The sequence below is a fragment of the Balaenoptera acutorostrata genome, chromosome 11 (assembly GCF_949987535.1).
Source record: "Balaenoptera acutorostrata chromosome 11, mBalAcu1.1, whole genome shotgun sequence".
Taxonomy (NCBI): domain Eukaryota; kingdom Metazoa; phylum Chordata; class Mammalia; order Artiodactyla; family Balaenopteridae; genus Balaenoptera; species Balaenoptera acutorostrata.
In genome coordinates, this window is record NC_080074.1 from 104,507,727 (window position 1) to 104,531,637 (window position 23,911).

At 39.8% G+C, this 23,911-nt stretch overlaps 1 protein-coding gene across 2 annotated transcripts in view; it reads right to left on the minus strand.

Annotated features, from left to right (window-relative positions):
• Positions 1–23,911, minus strand: part of KDM5A (lysine demethylase 5A) — an 88,046-nt gene that overhangs the window by 9,961 nt on the left and 54,174 nt on the right. The window contains exons 21-28 of one of the 2 annotated variants that reach the window (XM_028163526.2): positions 22,548–22,727; positions 20,828–20,989; positions 18,608–19,159; positions 18,095–18,238; positions 11,194–11,353; positions 10,094–10,314; positions 7,808–8,218; positions 4,713–7,691 (exon numbers count right to left, since the gene is read on the minus strand). In XM_028163526.2, coding sequence (XP_028019327.2) covers positions 7,500–7,691; positions 7,808–8,218; positions 10,094–10,314; positions 11,194–11,353; positions 18,095–18,238; positions 18,608–19,159; positions 20,828–20,989; positions 22,548–22,727 — 2,022 coding nt within the window. In that variant the 3' untranslated portion in view covers positions 4,713–7,499. Of the gene's footprint in view, positions 1–4,712; positions 7,692–7,807; positions 8,219–10,093; positions 10,315–11,193; positions 11,354–18,094; positions 18,239–18,607; positions 19,160–20,827; positions 20,990–22,547; positions 22,728–23,911 lie in introns of those variants that run through there. The other variant, XM_007170244.3, reaches the window with a different exon arrangement.

Here is a 23,911-nt window from a genome sequence, read left to right on the forward strand (position 1 = left end):
GCAAACCAAAAAGCTTTCTTGGCTTAAATGAAAGCAAATAATTGGGATGCCCAGAGACAGACAATGACTTCTTATGGGGTTATTTTTTAAAGAAAGAAGCTGGGAAGTTAATACCCCCAAATTATTTTTTCCATAATATGTCCACAAAATTAGGCCTCTTAGGTACTCCATTACCTCATAAATACCTGGGGCTCCTTGTGAGGCAGAAACATGTTTGAGAAAATTTGACAAAAAAGGAACTTCTAATAGAGCAGCCAAGTAGTTTTAGCTAATATTAACAATTTCTAGGCTCTAAGACAATGCAATTATCAATCAAGAAAAGAAGAGTACAACAATGTGAAGGCAATCCTGTGTATTAGCTTTATTTCAAAGAGATAAGCCAAAGTACTAAGAGCATTAAATACCTTTTTAGAAAAGCAGTCACATAGGCCACTTTTTAAACTAATATTTTTTATTCTTCTCTTCTTCCGTTACAAATACAACTCCCTATAAAAAGTTAGCAAATATCAGAGGTCAAATCTTACAAATTAACCAATTAAAACAGTCAAAGACACAGGTCAATAGGTCACTCTGAGGTTTAAAATTAAAGTCTGGGTAACTGATAGGTCAGTGGCAGATGCCAGGCAAGCTCTGACCCTTCAGAGAACATTGTGATTATAGGAGGCTAGCAAAGGACTATTGTTTGGTGACTTTAAGCCTGGGGCATATAGTTAACAGTGCGGTGATTTGGGGCTTTCCTGTTTGGCAGCTGATTGGGGTAGTTTTTACAGCTATGCCATGGCGGATTAGAACCTTTAATATAAAAGAGCTACTTGCCCTTCTCTCCCCAGTACAAAAGTTGATAACTTCACTAGCAACGTCGAAGTCACTTACAACAATGAGCTTTGCCAGAAAACAGGGCAAAGTATGGCGTATGAAGTGATCAATTAAGTACTTCAGTATAGCTTATGAGAAAGAACAGAGGCAGGAGGTTTGGGCTAGGGAAATGAGTCTCAGGAAGAGTGAGTAGTTTTCAAAATCAGTGTCCATATACTATAAAACTTATCAAAAGTGTGATACTCCTGTTAGTAATTTCGAGGTTTTTAGTAAAGGGTGGGAGAAATCATTTGTCAAAATAATCTTTTTGCTTTCACTGTTCCTAGAGTTCTGGTGTAAAATTTGAGGCAAGTCATTTAATCTCCCTAAGGCTCCATTTCTCCATCTGTAAAATGGAGATCAAATCTTGCTCACAGGATTATTTAGAGGATCAAGTAAAATAATGTTTGGCAAGACACCTGGTCCACAGCCTGGGACACTGAAGGCACTTTTTAAGATCACAGTCTCCTGGCTCTACTCACTATCCTACTTTCCACAAAACATTCTGCACCTTCAAGTAACTGCCTGCGGCACTACTTGCATCAGAATCACCTGTTGCGTCTGTTAAAAGTGTAGCTGAGACCCGTCCCAAACCTACAGACTCAGAATATCTTGGGGGACAAACCAGGATCCTGCACTGTGACCAGCTCCCAGGTAATTCTTTTTTCTTTTTTTAAGGGAACGCTATTTATTTATTTATTTATTTATTTATTTATTTATTTATTTATTTATTTAGGCTGTGTTGGGTCTTCGTTTCTGTGCGAGGGCTTTCTCTAGTTGCGGTGAGCGGGGGCCACTCTTCATCGCAGTGCACCGGCCTCTCACTATCGCGGCCTCTCTTGTTGCGGAGCACCGGCTCCAGACGGGCAGGCTCAGTAATTGTGGGTCACGGGCTTAGTTTCTCCGCGGCATGTGGGATCTTCCCAGATCAGGGCTCGAACCCGTGTCCCCTGCGTTGGCAGGCAGATTCTCAACCACTGTGCCACCAGGGAAGCCCCCCAGGTAATTCTTTTTTTTTTTTTTTTTTTTTAATAATGAGCAGTACATGAGAATTAGCTATTATTATTTTTTTTAATTAATTAATTAATTTATTTATTTATTTATTTATGGCTGTGTTGGGTCTTTGTTCCTGTGCGAGGGCTTTCTCTAGTCGCGGCAAGCGGGGGCCACTCTTCATCGCGGTGCGCGGGCCTCTCATAATCGCGGCCTCTCTTGTTGCGGAGCACAGGCTCCAGACGCACAGGCTCAGTAGTTGTGGCTCACGGGCCCAGTTGCTCCGCGGCATGTGGGATCCTCCCAGACCAGGGCTCGAACCCGTGTCCCCTGCATTGGCAGGCAGATTCTCAACCACTGCGCCACCAGGGAAGCCCCAGGTAATTCTTAAATATTCTAAATTTGACCATCATTGGCACTATGTGATCCCGCTTTCTGTAAGTTCGGAGTGACTTCATTACTTCCTAACATAAATTTTGGTTTTGTTCTGCAATTGTTTGTGTGATATTTAGCTTCTGAAGTCTGTGCAGTGAAGAAAACAACTGATCTAAATGTCCCTGCTGTGGCAAACTGTCCTGGAGACAGAAAAGGGAGACAATGACTCAAAAATACAGACGCTACCAGCCGGTGAAGATTTATAAAGTGCTAATCTGACGGGGGTGAGCTCAGCCCAACTGTCCGGCTGTTTGGAGCTGGTCAGCAGAACTGGGAGAGCTGTGCTTCTCTGGGCCGCCCAGCCTGGAGGTGCCACCCTGGTTATGACATCCCTGAGTCAACAGGTAACTACTCCTGCCTCCAGTTATCTAACCCAGTCCAGCCCCACCGGGTAAGAGTGTAACCAATTCACCACTATTTGCTGCCGAGAAAAGCGGCCCCATGTCTTTTAGAATCTAATTGTGCACTACACGCCCTGGCTTCCGGTCTCCCAAAATCACATCCATTGCGGTCTTTCAAATAAGGAAGACAACATTTCCTTTTGTGATTTTGGCTAGAGGTCCATTCCTAAGCCCAGCTCTCCCACCATCCCAAAAAAGTATATAACTTTTCTTGAGATGCTATCCCAGCCTACATGTTACACAACAATTTACCCTAATAATCTAGTAGGGAAAAAATAGCCCTCTTGGACTTCCCTGGTGGCGCAGTGGTTAAGAATCCGCTTGCCAATGCAGGGGACACGGGTTCAAGCCCTGGTCCAGGAAGATCCCACATGCCGCGGAGAAACTAAGCCCGTGCGCCACAACTACTGGGCCTGCGCTCTAGAGCCCGCGAGCCGCAACTACTGAAGCCTGCGCGCCTAGAGCCCGTGCTCCATAACATGAGAAGCCACTGCAATGAGAAGCCCACGCACCGCAACGAAGAGCAGCCTCCGCTTGCCACAACTAGAGAAAGCCCACACGCAGCAACGAAGATCCAACGCAGCCAAAAATGAATAAATAAATAAATTATTTAAAAAAAAATAGCTCTCTTTACAAATATCTTCCTATCATGTTCATCTACTTACAATCAAAATCCAGTTCTACTTCTGTCTGGAATGTCAACTGAATCTGCAGACTATGCAGTAGCCTGAACACTCAAGAACAAAGAATTTGGCTAACTGCATAGTAAGTTCTAATAGTCATTTCCCCTTTCAGTATTTCTGGGAGATACACTTATCAAATCAAAAAAAAGTAATTACTGAAAAACTTCACAGCAATGAGCTGTTCAGATAGTAACTGATAAGACATTTAACTATAGTAAAAATAGCGTACTGGGTTTGGATTGAGGGAAATGTGTGCTTAAATGAGAAATATAATGTTAGTTTGGCATTTCATGTTTTGCTATATGATTTCATATTTACACTTAAGAAAAAATATTTGGCACATTATATTTTGTTCATTTCTTAGCGCATATTACTGCACTGGGAAAAAAGAAAGCCTCGTGATTTAGTGACAGTCTCAGCTTAGTTACCCACCTGGGCTCTTTTTATTTTGGCATTCAATCTCTTTTGCACCGAAGTTTCTTGCAAAAGCCGGATTTCAAAATTAAAACAATTTAATCAAGTATGACATATGTTCACAATCCCCGTGTATGTTTTTTTTGGTGATCTTAACAATAAGTAACCAACCCTCCCCCAGTCTGCCCAAGATTAACAGGTTTCCCAAAACACAGGAATTGCGGTGCTAAAACCAGGAAAGTCGCAGGCAAGTTGGGACAGTTGGTTACCCTATCATAACATCACCAGTTTGTGTGTGTCTCTGCGTGTGTCTGTGTCTGTGTGTCTCGGTGTGTGTGACTCCCTCATTTAGGTAATCCAACCTTTGATTACCTATGCTACAAGGAGATATGAATGATAAAGCCACTGATAATGCAATACTTTTGCTGAGACAACTCTCCACAAAAATCTTTTAAAATCAGAGTGGCTGGAACTTCCCTGGTGGTGCAGTGGTTAAGGATCCACCTTCCAATGCAAGGGACACGGGTTCAAGCCCTGGTCCGGGAAGATCCCACATGCCGCGGAGCAACTAAGCCCATGCACCACAACTACTGAGCCTGCGCTCTAGAGCCCGTGAGCTACAACTACTGAGCCCGTGCGCCACAACTACTAAAGCCTGTGCACCTAGAGCCCGCAAGCCACAACTACTGAGCCCACGTGCCACAACTACTGAAGCCTGCGTGCCTAGAGCCCGCGCTCCGCAACAAGAAGCCACCGCAATGAGAAGCCCGTGCACCGCAACGAAGAGCAGCCCCCACTCGCCACAACTAGAGAAATCCCGTGCGCAGCAAACGAAGACCCAATGCAGCCAAAAATAAATAAATAAATAAATTTATTTATTAAAAAAAAAATCAGAGTGGCTAACAAATAGTAAAAGTGAGAGACAGAAGTTTATAAACATAGTTTCTCTTTATTTATCATGCCGAACTTCTTAGGGAGGTAGTAATGGGTAAGGAAAAAGCCCATAGTAAGAAGGTTAAAAAAAAGTAAAGGGAAAAAAATCTATTTTCATAAGTAAGATTAAATATTTATTTTAATGCAGAAAACATGTTACTTAAATATTAGCTTGAAAGAATTTGCTCCTTCAAGTTAACTCGTTTTACTCTTGGTACCAATAAGATCGAATGAAAGTGGCAAAGTTCACGGAGAAAAAGATTCTGAACCTTAAAACTAATTTTTTGAAAATAGTTCTTCATTATTACTTTTAAAATTAATTTCAACTTGAATTTGATAATGATGGAAGAGACAGTTTTGGTTTTTTTTAAACCTTTTACATTTTCTGATAATATTTTTCTTTTTTCTTTCTAAAACATCTTGAAATTGAAGCTAGGTACATTTAAGTAATCCTTCAAAGTTTTCTCAATCTGCACATTTTTAGGTAAAAATAATAGTAATTACTAGTTAGAATACATTTACCTAAATATAAATGAACCCAAGAAGTTGTGTGGGTTTTTTGCTACATGATATTTAAAGAACACAGACTTCCTTAAAAAACATTCTTTTCTTGTCATCCTTTTGTTCTGAAGATGCGTACCATGCATTAATTTGTTTTCCTTAGAGAAACACTATACTTCAAATTGAGAAAGCTGTAAAATTCTTTACCAAGTTTCTAAAGAAACACACCTTCCATTTAGTAAAACTAGTGTCAGAAACAGCCTTGGAGAACCATAAAAATTGCAAAACAGAAATGACGGACAAAATGTTTATAATCTGAAATAATTTGTTTAAAATTAAACACATTACAGAAATACATCATTCATAAGTTTCTTTCATGTAGCTATTGACAGGTTAAGGCACACTTGCTCACCTGTGTATGTGTTCTGACAATTTTTGTACTAATCTTAACAAATTAATGTGTACAAATCTTTGTATGTTTTAAACAATAGACATTTTCTCTAAATATTCAGCTAAATCTACTTTTGCTCCATCAAAATGTAGATAACTTTCCAGATTTTTTTTTTCTTGGCCACGCCATGTGGCATGCAGGATCTTAGTTCCCCAACCAGGGATTGAAGGCAGGGCCCCTGCAGTGGAAGCGCTGTGGAGTCCTAACCACTGGACTTCCAGGGGATTCCCCTTTCTAGATTTCTTTTTTAAAATACCTATAATGTTAGGAGCAAATCTCAGGGTTCATCTAAAAATAATGATCACATCTTAACACTTAAGTTGCATTTTTGGTTAACTAGTGCTTTCATATAGATGATCTCACCTTACTCCTTGACCACCCTGAGAGGAAGCAGGACATGTGTTAACAATTTTATGGCAGATGAGAAAAAAACTGCCTGTAGTGTTTATATGCTACAGGAAAAGAACAGGGATAGTAGATGAACTGAACTGTATTTTAAATGCTGAACAGAGGAGAGGGGAGAGGTTATTAAGTGAAAAGGAGAAAAAAAAACAGAAAGGTTCATGATGGATATAAACACTGTAGGAAGGACGATAGGAAAGCTTGAAAAAGAAACATAGCCTGTTGCCAGTCCTCCAGCTGTCATACAATTAGTTAAAGGAGGAAGAAAAGGGAGAAGGTCCTGCCAACACTAAGCTGCTAATACTTCAGACCCAAAGAGAAAGAGCTAACCTGTCATCAGCCTCTTTAATAAACACATTCAGATGAGAATAAATTCAAATGAAAGATAAAAATAATACACGCAAAAAATAATAATAATAATAATAATACACATATAATGTATCTACCAAAATATTTATAATATAGAAAAATACTTACAAAACTAATAAAGCAGATACAAAAGTGAATAGACAGTATGACATGATATAAAACAAACTATACAGAAAAAGAATTGGAAGGAAACACACTAAAATATTTACAGCTGTGGTCCTCGGAAAGCTGGACTATGGGATATATATTTTACTATCTATTCATTTTCCAAAAGTGAGTAGAAAACCTTTAGTAAGTATAATTTAAATATGTGTCATTTAGTTTTGCACTGTGTTTTTGTACTTGCATCTCAGTTACCGGAGGGGTGGGGATATTAGCGGAGAGCACCTGGTCTGGGAGCCAGGGTTCTACTTTTGGTTTTGCCACTAATGAGCTCTGTGACTTTGGTCACATCATTTATCTTCACTCAGTCCTGGCTTCATCATTTGTGAAATGAAGAGGCTGGACAAGGTGACCTCTTCAAGCTCTAACAAGTATTTAACTGAGGAGGAAAGTAAGGGAATAGTGATGCAGCTGTGTTTATTGTTTATATATTCAAATTGAGGAGCTATTAAAATTCTAAACATCAAGTGGTGTAAGGAGATAATAAAATTAAAACCATGAATTTACTAATAATCTTGATGGGAACACTACAATAGATACCTTCAGCCATTTAATGAACGAGGATTTTTCATAAAGTCCATCCGTCTTTCTCAGAAGTTTATAACATCAATCATTACCTTAAGAAAGACCATCCTATCCTTGCTAATATTTAAAATTGAGGGCTGACATTTTAAAAATAATACCTTTAAAGGTCTTTATTTTTTGCAAGAGATGTGAAAACAATCATATTCTATTTAGGAGAGTATACATAGGGCTGGGTGTGGATAAGACACAGACCAAAAGGGAAGATTTAACCCCCCTAGTTTTAGGTCTTCAGAACTGAACTCAATGCAATTTGCCACAGCTCTTAGGATACCGGCCCAGGACTTTTCGGGCCACTGTGGCTAACTGACAAGATGTCTAGTCCCCCGAGGCACCCTGCAGGGAAGGGACACGACTGCTCGGAGCCCTGCTGTGCCCACACCCGAGACGCACTGCTCCTGGTACCACACGGCTTCTCTCCGCTCGGTCGGGACGATCACCACGTATACGATTTCTAAAACACAACATTTCTTCCACTAAGAGCCGCATAACTGAAGATGTTTCTAGAAACTGAATTAAACATGTGACGTCACAAGACCAAACAGACCATGATTACCTCAAACCCCGGTGTGCCCGGCCGCTGCTCCACGTCCCCGCGCACACTTGGCGGGCGCAGCTAGACTCACCTTGTCCTTGCAGGGCCTCTGGCAGTTCTGCGCGGCACACACAGCGTTCTCGTCGTCAGACTCCTCCGCTCCTGACCAGTCATACTTGGAGGGGATGTCCAGCACCTTCTTCTCTCTCTTCTTCTCCGAGCTCTCCTTCACAAGTTCAACTTTGGCTGCAGCAGCCTTCTCCTTCTTTTTCTTCCTCTCTTCTTCTTTTGCTAGTTTCTTGGCCAGTTTGTTCAGCTCCTTTGATTTTTCTGCACTTAATTTTAATTTCTTCTTTTTAGGTTTATCCATTTTCTTTAGCTCCTTGGACTTCTGCTTTCCTTCACCAAAAAGCTGTTCTACTTTTTCTAGCTTCCGTTTCCGTTTCTTCTCTGAAGAGTCCCTTCCTTTTATTTTTAATGGTTTCTCTTCCATGCTGTCATCCTTCAAAAGTATAAAAATAGAAACAATTTTAAAGCAAGACATTTAAAAATTGTTTTATTCTCTTACATGAGGTATCAGGAATAGGCAATTTCATAGAGACAGGAAGTAGAATATGAGTTACCGGGGCTGGGGGGAGGGAAATGGGATTTATTATTTAATGGGTATAGAGTTTCTGTTACGAATAATTTTAAAGTTCTGGAAATGGATAGTGGTAATAGTTGTATAATATTATAAATGTAATTAAAACAACTGAATTGTATACTTAAAAACAGTTGAAATGATAAATTTTATGTTGTGTACATTATACCACAATAAATATTCTGAAGATATTTTAAGAAGGCAAATATAATATTCAAAGAAGATAACAGTAGAAAATAATGGCAAGCCCTAAATAAAATATCTGACTTATTTTTAGCTTATCAGAGGGAAAAAAAGGCAAAAAAAAGTGTCTGCATATATTAATTTAGGCTGTAGCACCTCTACGTAACTGAGATGAAAACATACCTAGAAAGCTAAATGTATACTAAATAATTATGTAATAACTCTTTGGGTCTCCACTTACCAGTACTAAAGTTCTTTATTAACTCAATAAATCCTTGGTGGTTAAGAAGTTATCAAAACTGTCAGCAAAACACAAGGTTTTATCCATGATCTCATTACAAAGGGTATGTAGTGACTTTCACAAGAAAACAGTTGCTGTCACGAAGCAAAAACACTTGCCTTTTTTTTTCAACTGTCTAATATTGTTGCTATTTATATGCCAAGGTAGTAAACGTTAAAGATTTTAATAGTAAAAGTGTGTCTAGTAACAGAAAGAACAAGGGGTAAGGTAGAAAAATACTGAAAAACGTAAGCTTGATAATTACTTAAGAAATAAACACTTGAGAATTTATTTTCCCACAGATTTGATACTGGAATATCTTTGACAGGAACCTCAGAATCTGCAGATTCGTAAAGAACACTGGGTCACAAGTGTCTTAAGTCTATCACATCTTGAATAAGATATTTAACTTCTCAACACTTTGTGTTTCCTTATATGTAAAATAAAGATCAGATGAGATAACGGATGTGAAGAAAATGCTCTGCGACTGGAAAATACTATCTAAGTTAGGCGCCCTCAATCTGACTTCCAAACCAGAGACAAACCACAGTGCACCAGGCATAGCCGTGTCAACTGCTGCTGGCAGTGTACCTTCCGCCTCATGGAAACAGTCATGGAAAAGAATAATAAAAAGGATAATGGCATCTAATGCCAGAGAGAGAAGCCAGGTCTCTGTTTTTACTCCACATGTGACCTCAGGCAAGTTTCTACGTCTCTGACCCTTACTTTCTTCACAGGTAGAATGAGCTAAATACTCGCCATGTCTATCCTTTCCCCCTCCCCCTCAGGATTATGGTGAGGATGAATGAGATCGTGGATAGAACAACATGTATAAACTGTATAAATTAGAAACTGTGTGATTTATAATTGTATAAAAGTGTGTAAATTGTATAAGTGTATGTGGACTTCCCCTCCCACCCACTCCACTTCTATTTAACCATTCCCTTGCTTCCTGTTTTCAACCACTATATTGTCCCCTGCCTAACTTTTGGGCCTTTCACCAGTGTGAGTCTGGGCTAAGGAAGTTGTTCTCATCTTGTGAATTACAGTACCTCCCTTTCTTTTCGGCAGAAATGGCCTTTTAAAAAACTGAGTATTACATAGAACCTCAATAAAGAAAACCACAAAGCAGAACTACTTTGGGCTAATGAGAAAGTAGGACAATCAGAGTACTACCCACCCAGCCACCCCTTGCAGCAATCTGTGGTACCTCCAAGGAACTTGGACATTCTAACTGGTTTTAAAAACACTGTAAGTAAGCTTCAAATCCATACCTCCATGATATGCAGGAATCTGTCTTCAGAGGGTGGGTGTGTGGCCTGCAAAATCCGCCATATGTGTTGAGTCTCATCCAGAGACACCTCCAGGAGATCTCCAACCATCATAAGTTCTTCCAGCTGGGCTTTAGCTCCAGGCGATAACTCTAGCACCGGAGGCTCCAAACTGCGGGGCACCAGAGGGCTCTTCCGAGGTTGCTTCCTAGGGGTGCTAGAACCTTTCCCCAAAAACATAAGACAGAAAAAATGAAAACTATTGAAAAAATGTAACGTTTTGAAAGTAAATATTTAGAGGAATGGTTCCTCCTCCTCCAGCACTTAATTTCGAAGTTTGAGTTCACTGCATCAGTATGAAAGTGAAAATAAAATGTTTTAAAATACAGAACAGAAGGACCTAGAATTCTAATGACCACTCTAAAAAACTGGTTTAGAGTAAAAAAACAGGTTCCTTATTGATTCTTTACCTTGTGACTGGAGGGGAAGGGGAATGGGAGAGAATCTCCTACCCCATGCTCTCTCCGTTTCAGAGAATACCAAAAGATTAAGCATATAACTGCCCCATATGAATAATACCTGCTTAACAAACAGCAATAATATGCTGTTCCATAAAATCCTGAATTTTACTGTGAAGAGAGAAATACTTTCCTTTTTCCAGAGGTGTGACCTAAAGCAGTCTGACTTATTTTCACTAGGGACAAAGAAAGTGAACATAATAGAGAAATTATTTACCAAGGGATGAAAAACTAACAAAGCTTTCCAAAACCAGAATGAATATTCTTAAAAAGCAGCAAGTTCCTCAACAACCGGTAATAAACAAATAGAGGATAAATAACTACCTATCAGGGATTTGATAAAAATAAAATGGGACTAGAATGGGACCAGATGGCCTCTGAAGTCCTTCTAATTAGGATTCAATAATTCTATGGAAATTTTCAGGTTATGACCTAATGACAGAAAAATGCTAACAGAGACTGGCTTTTCCAAAGTTGCATTTTTTCAGGTTCTATCGCATTTCACTGCCAGGATTTGTACTGAAAGAGAGATTCAGTATGGTTTCAGGCTTCTCTTCTCCATACCGCTACCAAGGGCCATAATACCTTGAGAACAGCTCTTAGAAGCAGACGAATAAGCATGCTCAGCACAGAAGGAGGGCGCCGTCCACATGTGCGTGACCACCTCCTCGGACTTGATGGGAATCTCTTCATCACAAAAAAGGCTGGGCTCCAGACTGCTGGAGGACTTCACACTGGCTGTGTCCTGTAGAAGAAACGAAGCAGGTATGGAGAATTAGAAACAACTTATCCCGTGACAAGAATCTAAATACAGGCTTTCAGGTTAAAGTTTCTAATATAACACAATATATATTATTAAAAAAATAAATAAATAAAAGATCTTAAAATTAAATATATGGTATTTAGTAAGACAGAAAATGTCCATTGGGGAAAAAAACAGAAATCACCACAGTTTCAAGCCAAAAGGGAAAGAGTAAAGCTCAAAAGTAATCCTCAGAGATAATAAACATACAAGAAAATTACGATTATGTAATCAACTTTCTACAGTCTACAACTCATAAAAACTCCTGTAGCCACAAGTTAAGGAACTTTGACCCTTTAAGAAAAAATAAAATGGACTTAGGAGGGGAATAAAGGTTTAGATGTGACATCTTAAGGACACAAATTATTTAATCCTCTCGAAAGGTTTTCAAACCTAGATGCTTACCAACTGCTCTTAATATAATAAAGAGCCTGACAGTATTTGAGCTATACAATTCTGACAAGTCTAATTAGGGCTCAGATGATCCTCCCCTGTAGTTAGGGGAGAATAACCCACAAGTACAGCTTCAACGGTCACAGTGCAATCAGGGAGACAGAAATCACAAGAAGTTCAACAAGGAGAATTTAATAAAGTGAACTCATTAAATGTACATTAAAGTCTTGAAAAGGCAAAACACAAACACCAAAGTAACACTAAGATAACTGCAAGAAAAGAGTTGCCATCTCTAAGGGTTGAGGTAACAGAGAAAAGAAGTGGGGTTATTAGAACCAAGAAGCTCAGAGAAGGGGCCTGCAGAGTTGGGACCCGGACCTCTGAGGAGGAAGTGCTGGTTCTGCTATCTCTAATAGAACACGATGTGGCTGGCTTCTGGAGTGTGAAAAAAACATCAACTAGAAATTGGAACCAGTTGCCACTGCCAGGGTAAAAAAACAAAAATCAAACAAAGCCCCCCAAAAACCGAAAAACAATTGTACTTCAATGATGACAGGAATGGAGAATAAAACAGGGGAAGGATCAACTCCCTTCTCACTGTGCAGGCCTTTTAATTTTCTCTAATGCCCTTTGTTGGCGGGGGAGGGGGAGGGCAGCAGGCAAAGGATAAATGTGTAGAACTGGGGTTGGCAAACTACAGCCTGCGGGCCAAACCCAGTTGGCTGCCTATTTTTTTGTTTGGAGTGTGAGCTAAGACTAGTTATTACATTTTTAAAGAGTTGTTATTTAAAAAAAAAAAAAAAAAAAAGGAGAAGGTATAACAGAGACCAAATACAGCTTGCAAAGCCCAAAATATTTACTTTACGTTATGTATCTATAGAATATCACTACATATAATGTATGCTAATATGTACATATATTACTTTACAGAAAAAGTTTACCAAGCCCTGGTGTAGAGTCCCAGACCTACCATCACCAAGCAGAGTATAAATGAGTAGCTTAGGAGACGAGAGACAACAGCTCAATGACTCATGCAACACCTGATTTTCTTTGCAGGGTGCATGAGAGGAAGGTCTATTGTTATCACGAGCCTATCCTTAATTAAACAGGATACTTACAAGGTTTCATAAGAAGATTCTGGAAGACAGTGTCACTCACTGAGAATTTAGGAACAGCGCAGTTCATGTAAGTCTTATTTCCTATTGAAGAACTTAAGTCTTAAAAGGCAACAGATAGGAGAGTACTTTAGTACTCGCCTACTGCAGTCCCCAGATGCGTCATCTCACTGACTGCAACGTTTTTTTTCTAACCTTGACTCTACTCATTTCATCGTAACTCATGCAGGAAACTTTCTGTTAAGCTTCCAAACTAGGAAGGAAAGTGATCAGAAAATAATGTTTGAGGACTTCCCTGGTGGCACAGTGGTTAAGAATCCGCTTGCCAATGCAGGGGACACGGGTTTGAGCCCTGGTCCAGGAAGATCCCACATGCCACGGAGCAACTAAGCCCATGCGCCACAAGTACTCAGCCTGCACTCTAGAGCCCGTGCCACAACTACTGAAACCCGCACGCCTAGAGCCCGTGCTCCGCAACAAAGAGAAGCCACCACAATGAGAAGCCCATGCACCGCAACGAAGAGTAGCCCCCGCTCGCCGCAACTAGAGAAAGCCCGCATGCAGCAATGAAGACCCAACGCAGCCATAAATAAATAAATAGATAGATAGATACATAGAAAATAATGATGGAAAGTAAAAATAGGTAAAAATAAATTAAAAAAAAAAATTACTTCCCCAGGGTGAAGTATGAAATATGAAGAAGTACTCATTGACTTTGGTAAGTTAAAGAGGCACTGTTAGCCCCAGAGCAATCACTGAAAAAAATAAAAAGGGGTATAGGTAAGAAGCCAATAAAGGAAATAAAATGAAACCTTAAAAAAATTGTCGGGACTTCCCTGGTGGTGCAGTGGTTAAGAATCCGCCTGCCAATGCAGGGGACACAAGTTCAAGCCCTGTTCCGGGAAGATCCCACATACTGTGGAGCAGCTAAGCCCGTGCACCACAACTACAGAGCCCATGAGCCACAACTACTAGCCCGCATGCCACAACTACTGAAGCCTTTGCGCCTAGAGCCTGTGCTCCGCAACAAAGAGAAACCACCGCAATGAGAAGCCCGTGCACCACAACGAAGAGCAGCCCCCACTCACCCCAACTAGAGAAAGCCCGCGCGCAGCAACGAAGACCAAACACAGCCCAAAAAAAAAAAAAAAAAAAAATTGTCAATTAACCCGAAAGAAGGCAGGAAAAAGCAACAGAGAAACAAGAACAGAAAAAAATGAAAAATAAAGATGGTCAACTTAAATTCAACCACGTCAACAATTACATTAAATGTAAATGAACACCCCCAATTAAAAGACAGAGATTGTAATACTGCCTAAAAACGAAGATTTAACTATATATTTTACAAACGCATATATATGCAGAATGACACACCAAAAAGAACCCTACCACATGTGCTGTCTACAAAAGATACATTTTAAGTATAAAGACACAGATAGGCTGAAGGTAAAACAACTGATAACAGCAAGCTTAAACAAATTACTCTTCCTAAGAAGGAAAATTACAGTTCAGTCCCACTAATGGCAAATATGCAAGAAAGGAGGAATGGCTTCTCAGTGAGAAATGTGTTTCACACACAGATCTGTCACTGCACCTTATCTGATATTAGCAGGACTAAAGTCGCAGACAAAATCTACTCTATAGTAAGTCCCCTACATACAAACGAGTTCTGTTCCGAGAGCACCTTCCTAAGTCCAATTTGTTCGTTAAGTCCAACAAAGTTAGCCTAGGTACCCAACTAACACAATCGGCTACATAGTACTGTACTGTAATAGGTTTATAACACTTTTCACACAAATACATACAAAACACACAAAAATTTTTAATCTTACAGTACCTTTTTATTTTTTATTTATTTATTTTTTTAAATTTTATATATTTTATTTATTTATTTTTGGCTGCGTTGGGTCTTCTTTGCTGCGCATGGGCCCTCTCCAGTTGCAGCGAGCGGGGGCCACCCTTTGTTGCGGTGCCTGTGCTTCTCACTGCGGTGGCTTCTCTTGTTGCGGAGCACGGGCTCTAGGCACGTGGGCTTCAGCAGTTGTGGTGCACGGGCTCAGTAGTTGTGGCACACGGGCTTAGTTGCTCCGCGGCATGTGGGATCTTCCCGGAACAGGGCTCGAACCCGTGTCCCCTGCATTGGCAGGCGGATTCTTAACCACTGCGCCACCAGGGAAGTCCCCTACAGTACCTTTTTAAAATACAGTACCTTGAGAAGTACAGTAGTACCAGCTTTTATGCTTGCTTCTGGACATCCCGGGCTTGAAATAAAGATACTGTACTACTGTACTCTATACAGTACTATACAGTAAAGTACACAAAAGCACAACCACTTGTAGATCCCACATGCCGCAGAGCAACTAAGCCCATGCGCGGGCTTAGCTGTCACACACGTGACAATGTATGCCACACACGTGAACAAACTTAGGTGACTGGATATGCAAATGCATGTTCACATCTTTCAAAGTTTGCAACTTGAAGGTTCGTATATAGGGGACTTACTGTATTTCCACCAAAGCTCAAGCCACCCAAGTATTAACAAGCATAGAGAGGAAAAAAAAATGAAAGAATCCAACTGCTTAACTTGCCTTTCTGTAAATTCAGCAATTACCGGGATAAAAAAAGAACTTCCTGGGAGATAATACCTACTACTATTTTATACCCTCCTTTCTGGTGTGTAATTCTACACATGTATGAATTTGAAAAATATAAACTGTAATATGGATAGACAGTTCCAGTAAAGGTAAACACTATGCCTTAAAAGGAAATAATCATATGAATATCTGAAAGGTTATCCCAGACACAATCACAAAACGTCTGTGACAGACTTTGTTTCATTAAATATATATTTTCCTAACTAACGAGTTTCTTGAATTGCTGGTTCAGATTATTTTAGTGATCACAGGGTATCACATGCAAAATGAAGTAATCAAACAATGCAAAGCACAAACTGTTTTAAACATTTCAATGCTATGATAACTAAGATCAAATGACTGATTTTATTTTTCTTTATAATTACTTACTCTTCTTCCTAAACCAGCAGGGGCTCTTCATCCTAGCAAAGATATTAAATTTGAACTATTTTAAGGATGATTTCATGGTCACAAGCAGGGGCGATCATATAAAGGGAAAAGTCACCAAGCCAACTGCAAATAAACTGGCAAGTAAGATTTTCATTACACAATCGGTGCTTACGCTATAGAAAAATCCTCAAGAGTATAATTTTTTTAGTGCAAAGACACCGCCGTCAAGGTAAATTTGACCTTGAATTACCATGTCTTGCCACCATTCTTCCACTGTCCTAAGCTGTCAAATACACTGCTAACATTATAAAATCCATAATCTTATTTTTCTACCCTGCCAACACCCTCTCCTCAGACTGTAAGCTAAGACCCCCATATATATTTTGCAAACAAAGGACTACTCCATACAATAGTATCAACCACTGCTTTGATCCCTAAGCCCTGACATCATGTAATACTTGTGATGTTTTGTTTTCCTAGGTTACCAATCTGCCTCCAAGCAGAGTCCATCCTGTTTAGCATTTCTAGAGTACTGGTTGATACCTAATGTGCTAGAAAGATAACCAACCAGGTACTGAGGGCCTCTAAGCCACGGCAAACAGGCAGTTCTAGTGCTGGCTAACTTATGTGTGGAGTGGGCAGCATTCCCTTTCAGCTGCTCCTGGTCATTCTACCAACTTTATAAATAAAGATGGTCATTAACCACAAGGATAACAAGGTGCTTAGGAACCTTATTATTATTTTTTCAATTTATTAATTAATTAATTTTATTTTTGGCTGCGTTGGGTCTTCGTTGCTGCACGCGGGCTTTCTCTAGTTGCTGCGAGCGGGGGCTACTCTTTCTTGCCGTGCGCAGGCTTCTCATTGCAGTGGCTTCTCTTTGTTGCAGAGCACAGGCCCTGGAGCATGCAGGCTTCAGCAGTTGTGGCACGTGGGCTCAGTAGTTGTGGCTCACGGGCTCTAGAGCACAGGCTCAGTAGTTGTGGCACACGGGCTTAGTTGCTCCGCAGCATGTAGGATCTTCCCGGACCAGGGCTCGAACCCGTATCCCCTGCACTGGCAGGTGGATTCTTAACCACTGCGCCACCAGGGACGTCACTTAGAACCTTATTTTAAATGCTAATTCAAATTTCAACTTTTCTCAAGTCTTTAATTCATGTAATTTTTAAAAATTCCCTCATTAAAGCATCCCCTTGATCCATTTTTATCTTGAGAAAAACATTTTCCAGCGGGTAATTTACAAGCATCTATGATGGATGGTTTAACTTTATATCCCAGGAGTTCTAATGCTGATGGTATTCATGCTCTAAGAATGAGCTTACCTAGTATGCTGAAAAGACAAAGGAAAAGACAGTGAACAGACTGGGAAAAGAATGCACCCTAGTATTTTCATACATCAGAGTACGAACTCCCCGGTTACAGGCATAGATGCTAAACATTAGCTCAACAAAGAATAATACAAAACAGATCAAGAGATTAACTGTAGGCTGGCAGAGTGTCTGCCTAGATCATGATGTTATTACTAGACAAAAGACAAAGGTCTTGGGCCTGACACAAAACAACAATAAAAGGCCAAAAGGATCCAACACAAAACCTTGCCAAAACCTTCCCTTCATCCCAGTGTGGTGTCATTATCAAAACAATCATATTGAGGGCAAATACTTTGTTCTAACTGTGACTGTAACTCCACAAATTCGAACCATGGGCCCAAGTATAACCCATCCCTGAATATGACATGCTGTCTAGCACCATTCAGATAGGAGATCAGAGAAAAAGACTCGAAGCAAAGCTAGAATGGGATTCTTAAAACTACAGAGACTTTAACAACCCAAAGGAAAAAACAATGAAATCAGCCACGGAAGTTTTCAATAACTTAAATGTATAATTTTTCTAGTCCCTCTAAGCCGCAGGGGGTTACAAGGTGAGGAAAATAAATACAGATTTTTTTAAATTCCATCCTTTAAAAAAAAAATTGAGTTTCATCAATCTATATTTTTTTCGGAGCACTGAAAAACTGCTATCACCATAAACTCAGGATAGATAGATGACTAGCTTTCTCTTCCACTTTCAGGCTTCAGACACCAGCGTTGAACAGCTTTTTTAACAAACTCAGCGATCGAGTACGCAGGCACGCAGCCTGTCCCTGTGATTACCTTCGTGTCGTAGCCGTACGCCTCCCGAATGTCCGCGTCGGAGTCTGTCTCTTCATCATCATAGTCCACCGTTTGCCGAGGGGAAGAAGATACGCTGCTCGCCACCCGGTTAAAGGCGGACTGCTGGAAACTAGGTAAGTGTCCCTAAACCACAAGCAATCCCAAGGTGAGCAGAGAGACACACTAAAAAAACATGAGTAATTAATGTATGCTTAAGACCACCACAACGTAACAAACTTGCAAACTGGCTAACAGAATTCAACACTTAGTACAGATCAAATTGTTTGATTATAACGCTAAGGTCCACCCGAATGATATTTCCAGGTAATACTTCACTGAAACAACCTTACGTATATACCCAAAGAAAATCCTATGGGTGTACATGCAAAGAGGAAATTATGCGTAATACAGTTGATGGCAACTTACTGTTATTTTCCTAATCTACTGGTAAGATAGATTTGATGACAAATATTATCCCATGAAACAGGAAAAAAAAGGAAATTCTAAACTTGCCTGTAAGTCTGGATTGGCAGCGGCTTTTTGGAGCTCTGCGCTGATGATCTTTTCAGTTTTCTCCCGAGCTGCCTGCTCCACCATCCGCTGGCTCAACACAGAGAGCTTGGCCAGGGCAGAGGACAGCTCACCTGTGGCCAGGGCTTGCCGGGCCCTGTCCTGCCAACTCATTGCACGTTCTGTCAGACACTGAAGAGCCTCTCCTTCAGGCAGCCGTACAGGCAACTTCTGAAGGGATACCAGGAGGGACAGAATAGTCTCTAGCCTCGGTCTTCGAGACCGCATACAGAGAGGGCAAAGGAATTTTACTTCTTTAGCCTGCCAGCTAGACCCTTTCTTCTGGGAACTTGACTTAGGAAGAGGAACACAGCTGTTATGAAACCAGTCTTTGCAGAGCTCACACTGGAGCATAAACCCACTCGCTGTCTTGCGGCAAATGCAAAATTTTACTTCTTCTATGCGGTCTACCATTGTCATCTTTGCTAGGTTGGCCGCTCTGAGGGAATGCATGGCTTCAATCTCTTTTTGCTCCCGTTCTTTGAAAACTGCCACCTGTGTACAACAAACATTTAATTGAAGGGAGTCACTGCAAAATACTCCAAAAGTACCAAATCTTCAAGGCTAAGGGATCACCTCCATGTTGTATCCTCACGGGGACAGAGTACTGTCTATTTTTTTTTTTTTTTTTTTTTTTGGCCACACCGCACAGCATGTCGGATCTTAGTTCCCCGACCAGGGATCGAACCCGTCCCCCTGCACTGGATACACAGAGTCTTAACCACTGGACCGCCAGGGAAGTCCAAAGCATTGTCCTTTTTTAAAAAAAAAATCAATAATTTCTTAAAATTTGGGGCAGCATGACAGTTTCTGTGCAAACATTCCTCATCTGCAAAATTCACAAGTATTCACAATTCACATCAGTAGAGTACTTTTTAATTCTTCTATAGGGTGCAGTAGAAAGATGGTATGCCTTGAAATCAAGCAGCCTTGGTATGAGGCCTGGCTCTTGCACTTAATAGACTCCTGATCCAGGTTACAAGTTTTCTGAATCTCAGTTTTCCGAAAAATGAGACTACTACTAACCTCTTTTTGCTGTTTTAAGGATTAAATAACATATGGAAGTGCCTAACTTGGTGCCTGGCACAAGATAAACATTCAATCAATACTGACTCCTCATCCCCTTGTAATTCATTCTCTGGGGGAAAGTTAGATACAAATCAATTTTTATTTCTTTCTGGGACTTTCCAACTTATGTAGAAGAAGAATAACAAAGCCTGATGACTAATTATAACAAGGTTTTATGTAACTCATTTCAAAAAAGTATATAAAAACAAAATTTAATTATTATGAATATTGTCAAGGCATTTTCTTTTTAAACTCTGGTAGCTTTGAAGCAATTCTGAAATAATTTCCAGTGCTATTTTTCTGGCAAGACTAACTTATTAGGCAGGCTCTCTAACAAGAAATTATTTCCATAGGCCTCAAAACAGGATCATTTGTAGGCAGAAAGAGCCATATGAAGTCACTTAGTATATGCGATTCACTACTACTACATATTGCCCAAACTCATTTTATTTTCTACTTCCTCAGTCTCCTTGTAATTGTAACATATTCCTCCTACTCTCCAATAAAACCCATAATTTTAATTAGCTACAAACATCTTATTGCACACTCACTATACTACTGAATGCTACTAAAAGAGGTAGACACTGCAAATAGCAGCTGCTGTCAGTCAGCTGGTATAAGTCCTTTGAAAAGCACAATAGCACTAAGTACCAAATGCTCTGAAATTTTAGCCCAGTAATCCCATTCCTAAGAGTCAAGTGTAGGAAAATGATTTGAAAAAAGGAAAAGGCTATACAAAGAAGTTCACTTTGCTATTATCCGTAACAGCGAACACCTAGCAACAACAAAAATGGTCAATATCAGAAAAGTGTTCAGCAAATTATGGATAATCCGATGGAATATTAGATGACTATTAAAATAACAATAAAGAAGAGAGATGGAAAAGACAATGTTAGGGAGAGAGAACAGTAAACTTTTTATACACTTTGATTCCAAATATTAAAAAAGATGTGAAATATGTATAACCATAAAGCCAAAGATAAAGTACACAAAAATAAAAATAGTTAAGAACATGAAAAACAGTGATTCTGCTAATATCTTCACAGAATTCTGTATTCACCAAGCAAATTCAAGATGCACGACATAATTTCTTACCACTGTGGCTGTATCTCTGGTTTCCTCCAATCCCTCCTCCAGATCACTCAGAGGTTCAAGGTCCAGATCCTTTTCTTTTTCTTTTTCTATTAGTTCTTTTACTTTTTTCCTTCTATTTTTTCCACTCCCATAAATACCGATGTCAGTTCGGGGACTAAGCACCTACAAAAATAAAACCAAATATGGAGCTCTGGTTTAAAAAAAAAAATCTCAAAACTGAAAATAATAAAATGAACCATTTACTGACCACTCACATGTCCTAGACACATTCTTATGAACTTCATATGCATTATCTAATTCAAAACTCCCAACAAGCCTCTGAAGTAGGTGGTATTATCGGCACTGTACAAACGAGGGAAACCAGTTCAGAAAGGCAACAGCTTGCCCACAGACACAGGGTTAAGCACTAGGAAGCCAGTCCTCAAACATGAAAATATCTTACTCCAAAGTAAGTAAGTAATGCTCTTAACTACTGTGTTCAACTGTTCAACATGAAAAGGGTAATGAGTATTGAAATTTGTTTTTCTCGCTATTCACAATAGCCAAGACATGGAAGCAACCTAAGTGTCCATCAACAGGAATGGGTGAAGAAGATGTGGTACATATATACAGTGGAATATTACTCAGCCATAAAAAAGAATGAAATAATGCCATTTGCTGCAACACGGATGGACCTAGAGATTATCATACTAAGTGAAGAAAGACAGAGAAAAACAAATATTATGATATCACGTCTATGTGGAATCTAAAAAAATGATACAAATGAACTTATTTACAAGACAGACACAGACTCACAAACATAGAAAACAAACCTATGGTTACCAAAGGGAAAAGTTGGGGGGAGGGATAAATTAGGAGCTCGGGATTAACAGATACTACTACCTATATATAAAATAGATAAACAACAAGGTCCTACTGTAAAGCACAGGGAACTATATATTCAGCATCTTGTAATAACCTATAATGGAAAAGAATCTGAAAAAGAATATATACTTGTGGGACTTCCCTGGTGGCGCAGTGGTTAAGAATCTGCCTGCCAATGCAGGGGACACAGGTTTCATTCCTGGTCTGGGAAGATCCCACATGCCGCAGAGCAACTAAGCCCGTGCGCCACAACTACTGAGCCTGCACTCTAGAGCCCACGAGCCACAACTACTGAGCCCGTGAGCCACAACTACTGAAGTCTGCGTGCCTAGAGCCTGTGCTCCGCAACAAGAGAAGCCACCGCAATGAGAAGCCAGCACACCACAGTGAAGAGTAGTCCCCGCTCGCCGCAACTAGAGAAAACCCCGCACGCAGCAACGAAGACCCAATGCAGCCATCAATCAATCAATAAATTTAGAATATATATGTATAACTGAATCACTTTGCTATACACCAGAAACTAACACAACATTGTAAATCAACTATACTTCAATTAAAAAAGATTTTTTTTTTAATTTGTGCCTCTGAGAAATAAGATCTTTCAGTGACAGAGTCCATTATAACAGCAGAGATTAAGATCAGGCTGACTTCTTTTTCTAGACATAGTATTAGATGAAGTGGAAACAAGTCTGCCCAAGGCTCCAGATTACTGGTCAACATCTGATATTAGCCAAAAAGGAATCACCTGTGTAACCATGACCAGATAAACTGAAAACAACCCTCACGTCAGGTATTAAATCAGCAACTTCTGATGAGGGTGCTGAAGTGCACGCACATAAAGTAAACCGCCCCTCACCTGGAGCAACGTGTGGCTGGAATTCTTCTTAAGAAAGGTCCTCCCAGTCCGTTCTCTCCAGGCCCGTGCTGCCGCCACTTGTGACTCCACCTGGGGCAACGCATCAAGACGCACAGGGAGAGGGCGGCCTTTAGCAGATAAGCTTTCCAGCTGCTCCAAGTAAGCATAATTGCTGCCACTCTGGAGAACAAAGGGCATCCTTACACAATTTGCAATCTCTTAGGAAGTCTGGCAATATATTGTTGGTAGACCTCACAAAGACTTTAGCGTTAATTTTTTCATTAAATATTATTCTTTGAACCTAACTGTATCAGTATCTCTTGAATTAACAGAGCCTTCCAACGTCCTTTAAAAAAAGTTTGCGTAAATTCACATTGTCAAAGATTTTTGTTTTATTAATTAACAAGGGACCCAGTAAGATGTAAAAACTAGTTCAAAGGACAATCTAAAAACAAACATATATAAATGCAATTAGGAATGAGGAAAGGAATTTGCTAGTAGATGGAAACAGGTATTTAATATCATACCGGTCAATGGAATCATCTTTTCTACAGTGTGGAAAATCATTTGTTCCTTACAAATTTAATTGCTTTTCTACAGACTAATTCATTCACATTACTATCATTTTTAAACAACTGAGAGAGTTGTAAAATAGCTTGGTCAAAGAAAGTCTAAGGCATACACTCCTAGAATCAAATAATCCTGGATGGTTCGCCAAACAACATCCACCGTTCTACAGAAAGGACATCAGTAATCTCTTCTGCCTGTTTCAAAGTCTTTCACAATTTTTCCAACTACTACAGAGCAGTATTTTAGTTCTGATAACCACCTCCATTTTATGTCCTACAAACACAAACAAGAATGGATATTTTCCTTCTAAGTCACAATGTTTCAATATTTCCACGTAATGAAGTAATTATTGTTTTTCGAATTTATACTGCTTTAAATTTACTAAATAATTGAATCATTACAGGAAGTGAGGGTCAACGAGTAATCCATTCCAGGGACTTGGCAAGAATATCAGAAGTAGTAGGTTGGCAGCCTGTAGACAATAATTCAGCGTGACACCTCAGAGTGCATCAATCCCCCAGCAGACAGAACACATAACCTTTCCTGTAAGAAACTGTGTATATCCCTGTAACATTCATCACTATTCAGAAGCTATGAAGGAAAGGCATAGTGTTTCGTGCTAAACTGACATTCCAATAGTTACTTCCCACGTATTAACTGACATATTTGCCTATATATCCATTTTAGAAGTTACAATGAAACAGAAAGACCAGAAACTTAAGTCCAATTTTTAAAAAGAATAACGAGAAGGTTCTAGCCATAAGAGATATTATAATGGTATCATTAAATCACTA